Here is a 14,267-nt window from a genome sequence, read left to right on the forward strand (position 1 = left end):
ACTAGATGAATTCACCTCATTAGCATTAGAAAAAAGCCAACACTAATGCATAAAAGATCAATGCAAAAGTCATATTAGTGTCGTCTTAGAGGTGAATCCATTGATCGGAAGTTGTTCTTCTTGAATGAGATTTTCTGAATCTCTTTGTCTCCGGTGGTAGTGCTTGACCTAGAATGGGTTCTCTAGCATGAAAATGTTGTGTTGAGACGACAGAAGTGTACGTGCAGAAGACACTATAACACTTATGTCAAGGAGAGAATCTCAAAGTCTAAAAAAAACTATAGCTAGATTTGTATAATGAGTAATTAATGTGTATACAAATGAATGACTACACATGTATTGATTGACACAATGTCCGCCATATTTGTTTCGAAGTCTTTAGGAAGCCCTATAAATAAGGTCTTATGAAATCTTAATTGTCCTTAAGAAGCCTGGCATAAACGTTAGTAAAACGAGTTGGAGTCTTACCGCTCGTCATTAATTAGGAGCGCTTTTGCCACATAATTATACAGAGCTTGCTGATCTTCCAGAGGGTATTGGTGTGTTTCTACCTAAAGTTGTAGTAACCTTATACTTTGTCGTTTATTTTGTATGTTTAAAAATTTGTCACACTTGTGACTCAATTCAGCTCGCAAGAAAACATTCAATGGTTTTCAATTTCCATGTGTTGTTCAATGATTGGTACCAAAATCAGCTGCCGCGTTTAATTGCAAGTGGATCACTCAGCCGCAAAAAGCAATGGGCCGGATATGGTGTGAATATGACAAGCAATGCTGTCAAAATCAAACTCCTATGTGCAATGTGATGCCTTAGAAGTGACTTCTAAAAGTGCCCCCTACTTCTCTTTGTTCTAGCTAGTCCAATAATATGATGGAGTTAGAATAGCACTCATTTTCAGTCTTTGCAATGATGATTCCAATGGTTGTTGGTGTTGAAGAACACAAGGATTATTCTCCTTCTTAGTCGTAGTGCATGTTAGTCACTCATGGATTGGTCCATTAGAAGTTTCTTTTGCTATGCCCCTATTTGAAGGACTTCCAAATTTTATTGAAATTAAGATTACTTGGACCAGTTCAGGCCGTTTCATTTCTGTGGATAACTGAATGTGAATTTGGTAGGAGAATTATTGCTCCCCCTTGTGAAGTCTATTCATGCAATATCCTTTTCCACTTGCATTTTGATTTAAACCAACTACGTCACTTTGAAGTTTAGATTCCTTTCACTTCTAAGTTCTATACCACTTCCATATATACTGGGGCGGTTCCTTGCAACTTGTATTGTCTCAACATTCTTATAATTACTATTGCATGAAATTGTGGACTATGTCAAACCTAGACCAATGCACCGACCATAGCTCATGAGCCCTAAGTTTATTTTTCACTCTTCAACTTCACGTTTTCAGACGCTTTTGGGTGGCCTGGCCACTCTCAAGGGGAAGGTGCCTCAAGCCTAATGCTTTCAAAATTGAGAAGAGAGAAGACCACTAGCGAGAAAGTTGTGAAAAAAAAGTATATTTTGTGAGGAAGATTTTCGACACAAGGAGCTGGTCACCATGATCAAACAATCATCGGCTCTGATACCACTGTTGGGCTAAATAAAGGAAATGATTTAAACTACGGGGGATTATCCACATTAGGCTAAAGAGCAAACCACAAGTGAGTTAGACACCACATCTTTCACCTAAAATCTTAAGGCAATAGGTGTATGAATCCTCTCACTTATAAACCGCTCAAAGATATCATTATTTTCCAATGTAAGACTTACTCACACTTGATATCACAACAGAATGGAACCTCAAAAGAGTTGGAGGAGACCGAGCTGGCCTTTGGCGGAAGCGCACTTGGTTTTGAGAAACTATATTTTGAGACGCTTGGCTTCTCCAACCACCAAATACGAACCGCGTCAAGAGGCAAGGTCCCATCAGCGCCAAAGTGAAGTCTGGAAGGTGAGGATTGTTCGGTCACAAGACTGAGGGTGCTACGGAAGAGGATGAATCGCATTGAGGAGAGGCTCGATGTGCAAACACCGCTTTTGTGTCGGCGCTTAATGCAACTTCTTCATTAGAGGAAAAGATTAAGGAACCATCAAACCCTTGCTCGACCTCCCTTACTCTCCTTTGTGCCGTAAAAAAATAGAGTTGAAAAAACCCTTCAACGCCTTCTTATAAATCTAACAAAGAAGAAGACAATTGGGTTGGGTTAACTCACTTTTCACATTTGGGTTAAAAGTTCTAATCCAACCCACATTTTGACATGCAAGCAGGTTGGCAGGCTAACCACTTTAAGTATAAATGTTGCTCCATTTTCCTTGTGCAATAGACAAAAAGCTAAAATTTGCAATTAGCAACACTACAACACTAAGACCAAATTAAACAAGAAGATATGGTTTCACCATATTTCTTTGTTCCACATAAACATTACTTTTGAATTTTGATTCATTTCAAGTAGAGTCAATTCCACAATTACACTAAGAATAAAAACCACAAATTCATAACCAATTCACAACAAGGTGCAAAAATTCACAATTATCACAACTCGTAAATGTCTTTTAAAACAACAAAAGCACAAAACAATGTCCAACAATCTCACAATAATATAATCTTAGTTCAGAACTTCTAAGTTCTAACATAATTTTAGTTCAGAAGATGCATTCGCTTTTCCATCATCCCTACCATCATCATCTTTTAAATCTTCATCATCATTAAGAACAACAATATGAGTTGACGAGGCGGAGCAGACCAACCCGCCATTAACCCGCTAAAATGCAGGGCGGATTGGGCTGACCTTATGTTGACATTTGGGTTGAAAGTCTCAACCCAACTCGTCAAGAAAAGTGAGTCAAATAGGCGGGTCAAACCCATTTTTGCCACCCCTGCCTGGGAATGTGAAGTTGAAAATGTAACATTCATAGGTTTGGTATGAGTTTTAAAAAATTATTTGAGGTATGAAAGATTCATAGGTATATATATAAGTTACAGATAATTTTATAAATTTTATTCTCATCTTAAAGTGGCGTTTGTTACAAGTTTTACAAAAATATTCTCAGGAATGTTATTTTCCAGAAATCTCATTATCAGCAAAGTTATTTCCGGATAAAATGAAAAATATGTTTGGTGTGTATATACTATTCCTAGGAATGTTTCTCAAAATTATTTAATTACAAAAGATAAAAATAGAAATATGGCGGAAGGAAGGGTTAGTGAAAAATAACTTTCATTCCCATGAAAATGATTTGTTTTGGGAAATATAAGATTCCGCTTCTTGAGACGAGAATAAAATTTATAAAATCATGTGCAACTTACATGTCAGAGAATCCTTAAAATAAAAATTTTAAAACTTGTATCAAACCTGAGAATATTACATTCCCAACCCCGATAATGTTTTGAGATACCTCTCTAACAAACACCCAAAAAGGAGAATCTTACATTCTCATGGAAATGAAAGTTACTTCCCACTAACCCTACATTCCACTACATATTTTCTATTTTTATATTTTTTAATTAAATAATTTTTAAAAGCACTCCTATGAATAATATATAGAAATCAAACATATTTCATTTTACCTGGAAATGATTTTGCTGATAATGTGATTCCTAAGAAATAAAATTCCGGAAAATATTTTTTAGAACTTGTAACAAACACACGTTAATAGGAATTCACTTTAAAAAAAATCACGTACATCAATTTTATATTTCACATTTTGCTAGCATATGCATTCATTCAAATATTTCGATGGGCCTCATGGATGCAACACCCCATGGGACCACAACCCTTATACATTTTTCCCATAGTGAACAGGCCATGCAATAAGCTAAGCTAGTGTGGGAAAATAAAATCTTAACGTATCAATAGAGAAGCAAAACTCTTTTGACCAAAAAAAAAAAGAGAAGCAAAACTCTGTCACTATGTGGATCAACATTGAACTCAATGAAAATCCAAACATACACTGAGTTTTTTTTAGATTTAGGATTTTTTAATAGTACAAATCAGAATGCAAAACCTCAAGGTATTAAGGCACTTTGGGCTTCAGCAACCCATCTGAAGGGAACTAGAGCAAGATTGCAGTGGATTGGTAAGCAAGGCGGTATGATTGGTCGGGCGACATAAGAAACTGCACCAATTGGTTGTGTCTCGTACATGATAAGGTACTGTGAAATCAATTGGACACTGAGTGTGGTTGGTGTTGCTCTTCGGTTGTGATAATAAACAACGTTTTATATCTTCAAGTAATGTGCACATTACTGTTGTCAGCTCTAAGTCAGAACAATATGGATTCCCTGCAGAGCAAATGAAAATTTCCAAATTCAGCAAACAGTTGATGCAGGTGGCTAAACCTATACATCAAGCACAATAACTCAATTTAATTAGCACACGTCACACTGGAAGCATGCATTTCACAAACAGGAAATGCAATTAGCGTTGCGAAGCAAAGTATAGAAGCATGATAGAACTGGATCAGAATAGGGAGAAAGAAACTAAAATTTTATTGGGCAATTCCAGGTTTCCCTTACACCATTGTGGAGAAGACACCTAGTTCAATGAAGAATTACAGAGAAAGTAGAAACTGAAACAGAATGGTTACACCTGTCTTTCGAGAGGCCAGTCCTCTCCAAAAAAACAGAATACAACTAAATGAATCCTCTTTTCTGCATTAACACTCTACTTTTTAACATGTAACAAACTGCTAACAGACTACGGTCCAATACAATGGCCCAATTAAGTAGTTAGTTAAACTAAGTAGTTGGGATTCAATTCCCTACAGCCTTTCGGTGTCTCCTATGATAGAACCTTAGTGATCGGAGGTCTGAGTTTATCAATACCCCCCCCCCCCTCCTTTAAAAGACTCACATTGTCCTCAAGGTGGATAGTAGGAAAAACTTGTTGAATTACTGAAGCTGCTTCACAAGTACTCTGCCAATCTGCTAAATCCTCCCATTTGATCAAAACCTCCACTTGTCCATCTTCCATGTCTCTACTCCATCTCTACTTCAGGCGGCTCAGATCTCAGATTTGGTCCTTTAATTTTTTCCAGCATAGATACATGGAATACAGGATGTAGTTTTACTAAGCAAAGGCAACTCCAATTTATAAGCAACCTGTCCAAAAGTACTTGAAATGGTCCATAAAAACGAGGACTCAATTTCTCATTGGGCCTTCTTGCTAGAGACTTCTGTCTATATGGTTGAAGCTTCGAAAATACCAAATCAACCACTCAAAACTCAATCAATCTCCCTGTGTTTATTAGCGTATTCCCACATCTGATTGAGCTTTTAAGTTTTAACAGATTTCCTCTAATTCTGTCAACAAATAATCTCTCCTTTGTCAACTTATTTACTTCTTCAATTTGCTCCCTCTACTCGTGCTCGCGAGTTTCTGGAATTTCTGGCCTAGAAGTTTGTGCAACCAAAACACATTGCACATCTCGACTAAAACATGTTGTCGTATCCGGATCAGACGACTAAAACATGTTCCAAACAAATTTTCAACAATAAACATGTTCACGGAGTTTTATAAAAAAATTTATAAAAATTCGACAGTACCATCTGTATTTTCAACGATTTCAAAATAGCTGAACCTGTCAAATAGATTCAATACAACAGAAATTCCAAGAAAATAAAAATTCCAAATGCAACACTCGTGTGCAAACCCTTAAAATAAAAAATAAATAAACAAAATCAAAGTAAATCCAGATACGACTCCCTATAGCTGCAGATAAAACAAAATCCAACAAAACAAACTCTAATAGGGCCACCAACCAAAGGGGGCTATCAACAAAATAAACTAAATGATCTAAATCTGGGAACAACCAACTACTCAGCTGTCAGAATCTGTAGATGAAACTAAATGAAAGGATAAGTCACAAAGACCTAGTGAGGATTTAGCAACCACCTGGAACTAGAAGGGAAACACATCAGGCACGAGTTTTTCACACTCAAACTCAATTTAAAAGATTACTATCATATAATACGACATGTGGTGTGAGAGGAAAGACCTATCGGTTAGATGGAGCTGCCCTTATATGGAGCCGCCCTTATCAGAGAGGTCATCCCTCAAGAGGAGAGGGCTATTAGCGAGATGGGGTCGCCTAATGATTCTTCATTTGACCCTATTATATTAATATTCTTGATGATAGAAATCATCTACATTGAGTTTGAGAGTGAAAAACAAGTGTCTGATGTGTTTCCCCTTCTAGTTCATGGTGGTTCCTAAATCCTCACTAGGTCTTTATGACTTACCCGTTCATTTATTTTTCATCAACAAATTCTAACGAAGCTGAGTAGAAGGCTAGTCCTAGATTCAAATCATTCAGTTTATTTTGTTTGTAGGCTCCCTTTGGTTGGTGGCCTTGTTGGTGTCTGTTTTTTTAGATTTTGTTTATACTACAGCTATAGAGTCGTAGGTGGATTTACTATGATTTTGTTAATTTATGTTTTGTCATAAGACTTTGCACATGAGTGTTGGATTTGGAATTTATATTTTCTTAGAATTCTGGTTGCATTGAATCTCATTTGATAGATTCTATTATTTTGAAATTGTTGAAAATACAAAGCTCCTCTGTCAAATTTTTATAAAATTTTGTGAACGTGGTTATTGTTGGAAATTGCTTTGTTAAATATTTTGTGAGAAACAAACTTGCCAGGCTACGGTGACAGCCTGTTCGCCGGTTACAACTTAAGATTATGGGTCGTGACACGTGTTCCAATCTTTTCATCCTCTGTTCTTGATTCTCCCATATGGAATCCCAGTTCCGCTTTAATGCTTCATTGCGGTTCTCCATCTTCTTGTTGACCATGAGTTATCGCTGGAAGACTAACACCCACAGCTCCTAGAAAGGAGTTCTGATAACAGTTGATAGAATTGGATCATATGGGAGAAAGAAACTGAAATCTTATTGGGAAAGTCCTGGTTTCCCTTACTCCAATGTGGAGAAGAGACCCAGTTCAATGAAGAATTCCAGATAAAGTAGAAACTGAAACAAAATGGTTACACGTGGCTCTCGAGAGGCCAGTCCTCCCCTCAAAACAGAACACAATTGAATGAATCCTCCTTGTTACACTAACACTCTATTTATTAACATGTAACTAACTGCTAACAGACTAAGGTTCAATACAATGGCCAACTGAAATAGTCAGTTAAACTAACTATTTGGAATTTTAATTGCCTACAGCCTTTCTATTTCTCTTATGATAGAAAGGTGATGGAGGGATGACAATTTATCCTATTTGTGTGATAACACTAACCACCTACTGGAAACATACTCACCTAAAATTTCTCCCACTTTTTGCCCTCAGACCAAATATAAACAAACAGTCATTGGTACAATCACTCATGAATTGAACTTCTGGTCTTCCAGGTTCGTTTTTCAGTCAATGATTAAACAGTTGAGGACATGTTAACAGAATCAATGATAAAATCAGGTGACAGGCAGACTCAATTATTTTCCATGATCAGAGAAATTTACCTATCCTGATGAAATTGAAATCAACATAAAACTGAAACATATTTCAGCATGAAACAACAAAAGAAAGAACAGCTTCCTTTTACAAGAATCTGAACAAGGTGCTACCCAAGAAAATTAGCACCTGGAGAAGCAAACTCTATTCACATGATGGGCATCACTTAGGGTCAAAGTACATACAGTTTTGCCCAGATTTCAAGGTACATTTGACTACATAATGCTTTGGAAATGTCAGGTTATATTTCAGAGTACTTTGAGTTTGTATAGGTTTCTATCTTAAAATGAATATTTGGCAAAATAGAATGTAAAGCAGCTGTAAGAAACAAAGAAAAAGAAAATCTAATCAGGATAACGCTTTAAATGCATATAATAAAATACAACTACATTTTTCAAAATAGATCTTGTTGAAAATCTTCATATCAAAGAAGTTCAAGTCATATATATCATAGAATAAAAAGCAAGATATCTTATGGAAGTATCACTTACACGTCAACAATTTCAAATCTTCTTTTTTATCCAACTACAATGTATAAAAGTCTGAAGCTATATCCTCCTGAACATAATATAGTAAATAGCTATAAAATTGACAGGTGAATAAGAGTTTACCTCAAAATAACCATGTAGTTGAGTAGAATGTATGTTTACCTGCTTAGGTTCTCATATCTTTCCAAGTCAGGATAGGATCACCATGGAAAGTGATGTCTGGAAGTGTTAAGTCTGCAATCAAATTGGCCGTGCTAGCATCCAATCAACTTAGCATCTGTTAATCATTTGGTAAGGAGCGTCAGAGGTATGAAAATCATTCTTGGGAAAAAGAGTAACCAGAAAGTACAAATTTGATCCAGAACGAGTTTGAAAAAAAAAAGCTCAAGACCAATTATTATTGCTGATAATAGGCAACTATATCAAGACAAAGAGGACCACAGGTCTGGCTTCCCTAGAATATCACCCTTGATAAGAGCAAACTAATCTCCAGCCCCAAGACACAGCTATAATCTACAACTACGCGACGCAGAACAAATACCTCAGCCCACTCATCTCTGCTAAATTCTAAGTGCACTACCGCTACCTTCCCATAAATTCCCTCTCCTCAAACTGTCTTGGCTTCCATGGAATTTCTTTCATAAATACACCTTGCACTCTACTGATCAGGGCCCATTTCTAGAATCAATGCCCTAACCCTAATAGCAAGAAAATAATGAAAAGGTTCTAGACTAGAGAAATAGACAAATAGCAGGGGATACCTCCCCCCCCCCCCCACTTAACTGATTGTAATACTAGAGAGTTAGAATTTTGGATATATAGAGGAAGGCCAGAAACCAAGACACGAAAGAATTTCTCAAAAGGATGAAACGGTTCTACTTAGATAGACGATCCACACCGTCCATTATTGCCTCATAATTTCATCTTCCTAAGTTACTTCTAGAATATCAAGAGGTTGTTGAAGTCCTCGGGATGGTAGACTTGAATACTTTAGCCTTTGGCAAGTGTAAAGCAAAACGAAAAAACGAGAGACATGATGAAATATGTTGCCTGAATTATACAGGCTAAATAATGTAAAGAAAGATCTTCATTACCCTAAATACCATAGTTACATGATTTGGTTAGCCTAGACAGTCTTTAAATACTTTCAAAAATCACTTACAAGATTCCTACCATCAACCTTTGACTATGACCAGAGGATGGCTCAATTCAAAAAAACCACTGTAGTTCAACAGATTCAATATACAAATAAAGATATTGACTAGTTTGGGTGTTAGTTGTAAAAAAAAAAAAACGACTCTTGCACTATTGCTATCATACAAACTACATGATATGAACATCATTCACCATTGTCAGTTTGGATTGAACCCCCTGAATCATATATTTCATTGAGTATATTTGTCTTTATATTTTATTATTTCTATTATTAATTTTTCAAATTTATTGTTTATTCCATTTAATTTCTCTATTATTTTTATACGTATTATCATTATTATTTTTAACACTAACAAACAATTATGAGAACTTACACCCAATCCTTTTATGGGCTACTAAACTAACTACATCAGACCCAATGTACCAAATGAACTTTTAGCATTAGATGGGAGAGCACTCAGGTTGCAGCTAGGTTGAAGGTTTTAATCATGCATGAAGCCATTTTCCCCAAAAAAAAAAAGGCTGGGAAAAAAAACCAAATAAACTCAAAATAGTCATGATTCAAAGCATCAAGACAACTAAGCCAGATGAGAATGAGGCTGCTAAGCACCAGAAAAGAAAGACTAGTCAAATGGCACCCGCTGTGTCAGTGTGACAAATGGTGATCTGAAAGAAGCACAACTTACAAAGGCCAGCAAACAACAGACAGCATGGAGGCATATGGAGACCATTCTTACAACAGTGGTCCTAGGTTTGTCTACCAAGGTTCCTTGACATGGACCATGTCCTCACTTGGACAATTAAAAACATTGAGACTAAGGTCTAGCCTGAATGATTGTCAAACATGCGCCAGCCTAGGGTTTCAGACCCAAGAATGATGAGCACTAATGCTGACTTGAAAAGGAAGGACATATTTTCAAATTGCTTGAGGAAATCCCCAACATGATCGAATATACAAAACATGATTTATCATCTCTAATATTAGGAAATTATACAAATTAATTCCTAGTTATTAATTGCAATATACAACCCCCACCCTGAAAAGAAGATACATTCCAGCATAAAGTGTGGCCTGGGGATGGAATGAGCCACTAGACATCAATTTTTTAATAAGTTTAAGTGTTTAACCAAATCATCTCACATAAACCAGGCTCCAACTTGTATAACCCAAAGGTTAAGTGTTCTAAATCTAAATGGCTCAACTACATGTGAGCTGAAAAACCAACTCAAACAACACAATATTTGGTGGTATGAGTTGGCAGACCCATAAGCCATAGCTCCCCTTGACAGCTTTATTTACATATGAAAGCTAGACGACTAGAAATACTATATTTAATTATTACTATGTAATGAAATAAAAGTGCAAAGGTTAAGTGAAGACTGAAGAGTATGAGAATGCAACGGTGGATTGAAGTACCACCTACTAAGGGGTTAAGATGACAAAAACTTGTTTAAGGTGGTTTGGTCATGTGAGAAAAGGAGTAAATGAGGCTACATAGAGAAAAATGAATGAAATGAAACAGAGATATCTTGGTCTATATGGTTTACTAAAACTTTGTTTTGGGTAGAGCCCAATGGCATGAATCAATCTAATTAACTGACCCCACGCCGGCTTTGGCGAAATTGTAAAAGCTGTTGACAGTATCAACACTTGACCAGGACAAAGGGTGCATGCCAAAACAATAGGGCCATTGAAAAAAAAAAAAAACCAGCGGCAAAAAAGTTGAAAATTGCAGCATTCAAAGATAGATTATAATCTCACTGGATTATCACCGCAAGATTAAGGGAAGAGGCTGTTAGGAACCTGATATTTTATTAGAAAAATATTGAAAATTCCCCTAATTACAGTTCTGCTGATCTTCGAGGGTCTACACCTCATTCCCTAAGGACCCAATTGTCATGCTCCTAATAGTCCTAATTCCATTATAAACGATTCTCTTCTAATTAGTATATTTAACAATATCTACTTCTAATAACTCTGAAATGATTCTCTTCTATTTACTAAATTTAACAATATCGATTATCGACTTCAAATAATTCCGTACCAGAATTATTCTCTTCTAATTACTATATTAAATGATATCTACTTCTAACAATTCTGCTCTAGAACTATTCTCTCCTAATTACTAGATTTGACAGTATCTTTAACTATTAACCCATCCTTATTTTTCCTTTTATATACTTTGATAATAACTTCTAAATAGCAGACACCCAACCGAGGCCAATGTTGGGGCAGGGTCAGAAGAGTGATGCACTTAAATGCAGGTTGAACTAATGCCTTACTGGCGCCTATATGATGATGGCAAAGAATGCTACAGAGGTCACAAGAACATTGATAGAAGGGAAAAATAAAAGACTTGACATGAATACAAAGGAGCAGAAACACACAGAATAAGGAACGTTAGAAAATGAGGCATTAACTACCAATCACAATAGGACAATACAGAGAAATTTCACTGAAGATAAAGTTACTAAAATTGCAATATACCATAGCTATCCTTGCTAGCAATCATCATTGTTTCCAACTTTTTAGCAGCCTCAGTCATCCCTTGGGTATTGTAAGCCCGGATCATACAAGCAAAAGTGATGCTATCAGGCTCACATTTTCTTTCTCTCATTGCCAGGAATAATTCACCCATCTTATTTATGTCACCAGCCTGACCATATGCATTGATTATGCAATTAAAGAAAGGAGTATCCAATACTGCATCAGAATTTTCTACATGCCTCATGATTGAGTCAACTTTGTCAATACGACCAGCTTTGCTATATGCATTGACAAGTGAGCAATAAGTTACAGAGTTAGGCTTCATTCCTATATGCTTCATTTTCTTAAAATAGTTATTCATCTTCTCTATTTCTCCAGCTTTGCCATACACCTCAATGACAGTATTATATGTTACAGTTGTGGGAGTGAAAAACCTGCTCTTCATGAAATCTATCACAGACTCCATCTTCTCATACATGCCTGCTTTGCCAAAGGACTTTATCATCATATTGAAAGTCTTAATGTCTGGCTTTATGCCCATTAGCTGAAATTCATCATACCACTTCTTCATCTTATCAATTTGCCCACCATTTCCATAAGATCCAATAAAAGAATTCAGCGTGAAAACATCCGGACTGCAGTTGCCATTTTCAATCATATCTATCAATGAGTTCTCCATTTGTTCAAACATGCCAGCCTTACCATATCCGTCAATAATAGAATTATATGTCACATGGTTACATTCAATGTTCAGATATCGCATATCTGCAAGAATGTGTTCGACTAAATCAAAACGATGAAATTTCGCACAGCAGCTGATAAGAACAGAATATGTATATACATCTGGTTCACAGTCAACAACTGCTTTCATATCTTCAATAGTAGAAAGTGCCTGGTCAAACAGACCACTTTGACCATAAGCACTTACGAGAGCAGTAAAGACATCAACAGTAGGTTTAACCCCTTCAGATAACATGATCTCAAAGAGATAACCAGCCTCTTCAGGCTGCTTGCATTTGCTAAGCATCATCAACAGTTTTGTATATGTTTGGCTTCTCGGTTCATACCAGAGTTGCTTACGAAGAAGTGCAAAAACCTGCAGAAGGGAAACGGTCATATTTCAGACATAACTGAAGGCTAAACTATTATCCCAGAACCAATTCCAAGCATGCTTCTCAACAAAAAAACAAGATTCAGCCATGTGTAACATTCACATACTGTATGATATTATTCAGACTGTCACTAATTTTACCAAACCATCATGATTGTGTGATGCAGACAAGAAACAGCAAGTGAATGACAAAATCAAGGATGAAGGTAGAAATAGCAATTGAGCACACTAAAAAACCAACCATCAGTATACATGTTTGAAATCCATGCTTTCTCTAAAATACAAGATTTCCCTAATGAATCCAAATGAAACATTTCAAGGGTCACATCTCCAATTTCCAAAACAGAACATCACACTTGACAATGACATACTTATTTTCTATCCACATTAAACTCAACGTGGATCCATGTTAAAGTCAGCGTGTCAAAATCATGCATCTTCTATCCACATTAAACTCAACGTGGATCCATGTTGAAGTTAGCGTGTCAAAATCCTCTTCTTCCACCCACATTAAACTCAACATGGAAAATTCTAGCTTCTCTGTTGATACATTGAGATACGTGAAATCATGTCTGTCTTCGCCCTATTGACAAAACAAACATATCACTTCAAAGCAGCTTCATAGCTCATTAATCACTCCATTGCAGTAGTTTCAATCCAAAAGTTCATTGTAAAAAACATGTAAGTTTATTGTCCACTCCTCCCATAATCTCTTTACCCTCTAATTGTGTTATAAATAAATAAAAAAAATAAAAAATAAAAAAACATCATAAGCAAATCCAAAAATACATTCAAGTCAACAACAGAATCATGGGTCAGAGCGAAAAATGAAAATTTCCCAAAAACAAAAACAAAAAATTGAAATTGTGACCAACCTTGAGAGCAGACTGCCATTGAGACGCATTAATGGCCTCATCCAATGCTTCAAGAACAGCCTTAGGCCAAAGCTGTGTCCGCTGGTGCTTCCACGCCTTAGACTTATTCTCGACGCCTTTGATAGCCGCTTCGGTTCGGAGAATGCGAGACAGGGCCTTCTTGGGGTCCTTCTGGAGCCCCTCAGACGCCGGCTTAGAGGACCGCTTCAACGACTGGACGCGGAAAGGAAGAGGTGGCGTTGGTGGTAAGTTGCGGCGGTTCTGGTTCGTTGAATGGGTTAGCGGTGGTGTGTAGGAGATGGAAGAGGACCATGTCAGGGGTGTGTGTTGAAGCTCCATTAGCGATATGGATAGAGAAGAAGAGTGGGGTTGACGAGTCAGTATTGCAAAAGCTTTCACTCTAAAAAAAAAGTCAATTAAGGTCAACCCTCAAATTGGTTAATTTTTTTGAGGTAACCTCAAATTGGAAATGTTTAATCAAACTGTTTGAGTTAGGTAAGGAATTCTTGGGTTGTTCTAGCTAAGAAAATTTTGGGACTTAAATTTTGGGACATCTCTTTTTTTGAGAACTTCTCGAATGCACTTGCTTTGGTGATGATGGGTTTGATTTTTGAAGATCCCTAACGTTTTGAAAAAATATCAAGTTTGAGAAATTGAGGCGTTACAGCTTACGTAAATAGCTAATGGTCTATCAATA

The 14,267-nt window shown here is 36.6% G+C and overlaps 1 protein-coding gene across 3 annotated transcripts; it reads right to left on the reverse strand.

Annotated features, from left to right (window-relative positions):
- Positions 1 to 3,885: 3,885 nt before the first annotated feature.
- Positions 3,886 to 14,014, reverse strand: LOC130748019 (pentatricopeptide repeat-containing protein At3g53170). Of its 3 annotated transcripts, XM_057601101.1 has the most exons (5): positions 13,571 to 14,014; positions 11,585 to 12,680; positions 8,104 to 8,218; positions 7,945 to 8,011; positions 3,886 to 4,276 (listed from the first exon to the last, which is right to left on the reverse strand). In XM_057601101.1, exons 1-3 carry the CDS (start codon positions 13,907 to 13,909, stop codon positions 8,196 to 8,198), a joined length of 1,458 nt encoding a protein of 485 aa, XP_057457084.1. In that variant the 5' UTR covers positions 13,910 to 14,014; the 3' UTR covers positions 3,886 to 4,276; positions 7,945 to 8,011; positions 8,104 to 8,195. The 3 variants fall into 3 exon arrangements, with proteins under 3 accessions (XP_057457084.1, XP_057457083.1, XP_057457085.1); XM_057601100.1 differs by lacking the exon at positions 7,945 to 8,011; XM_057601102.1 differs by lacking the exon at positions 7,945 to 8,011 and having other exon boundaries at positions 8,065 to 8,218.
- Between the last annotated feature and the right edge of the window lie 253 nt (positions 14,015 to 14,267).

Source organism: Lotus japonicus, chromosome 3, assembly GCF_012489685.1.
Source record: "Lotus japonicus ecotype B-129 chromosome 3, LjGifu_v1.2".
Lineage (NCBI taxonomy): Eukaryota > Viridiplantae > Streptophyta > Magnoliopsida > Fabales > Fabaceae > Lotus > Lotus japonicus.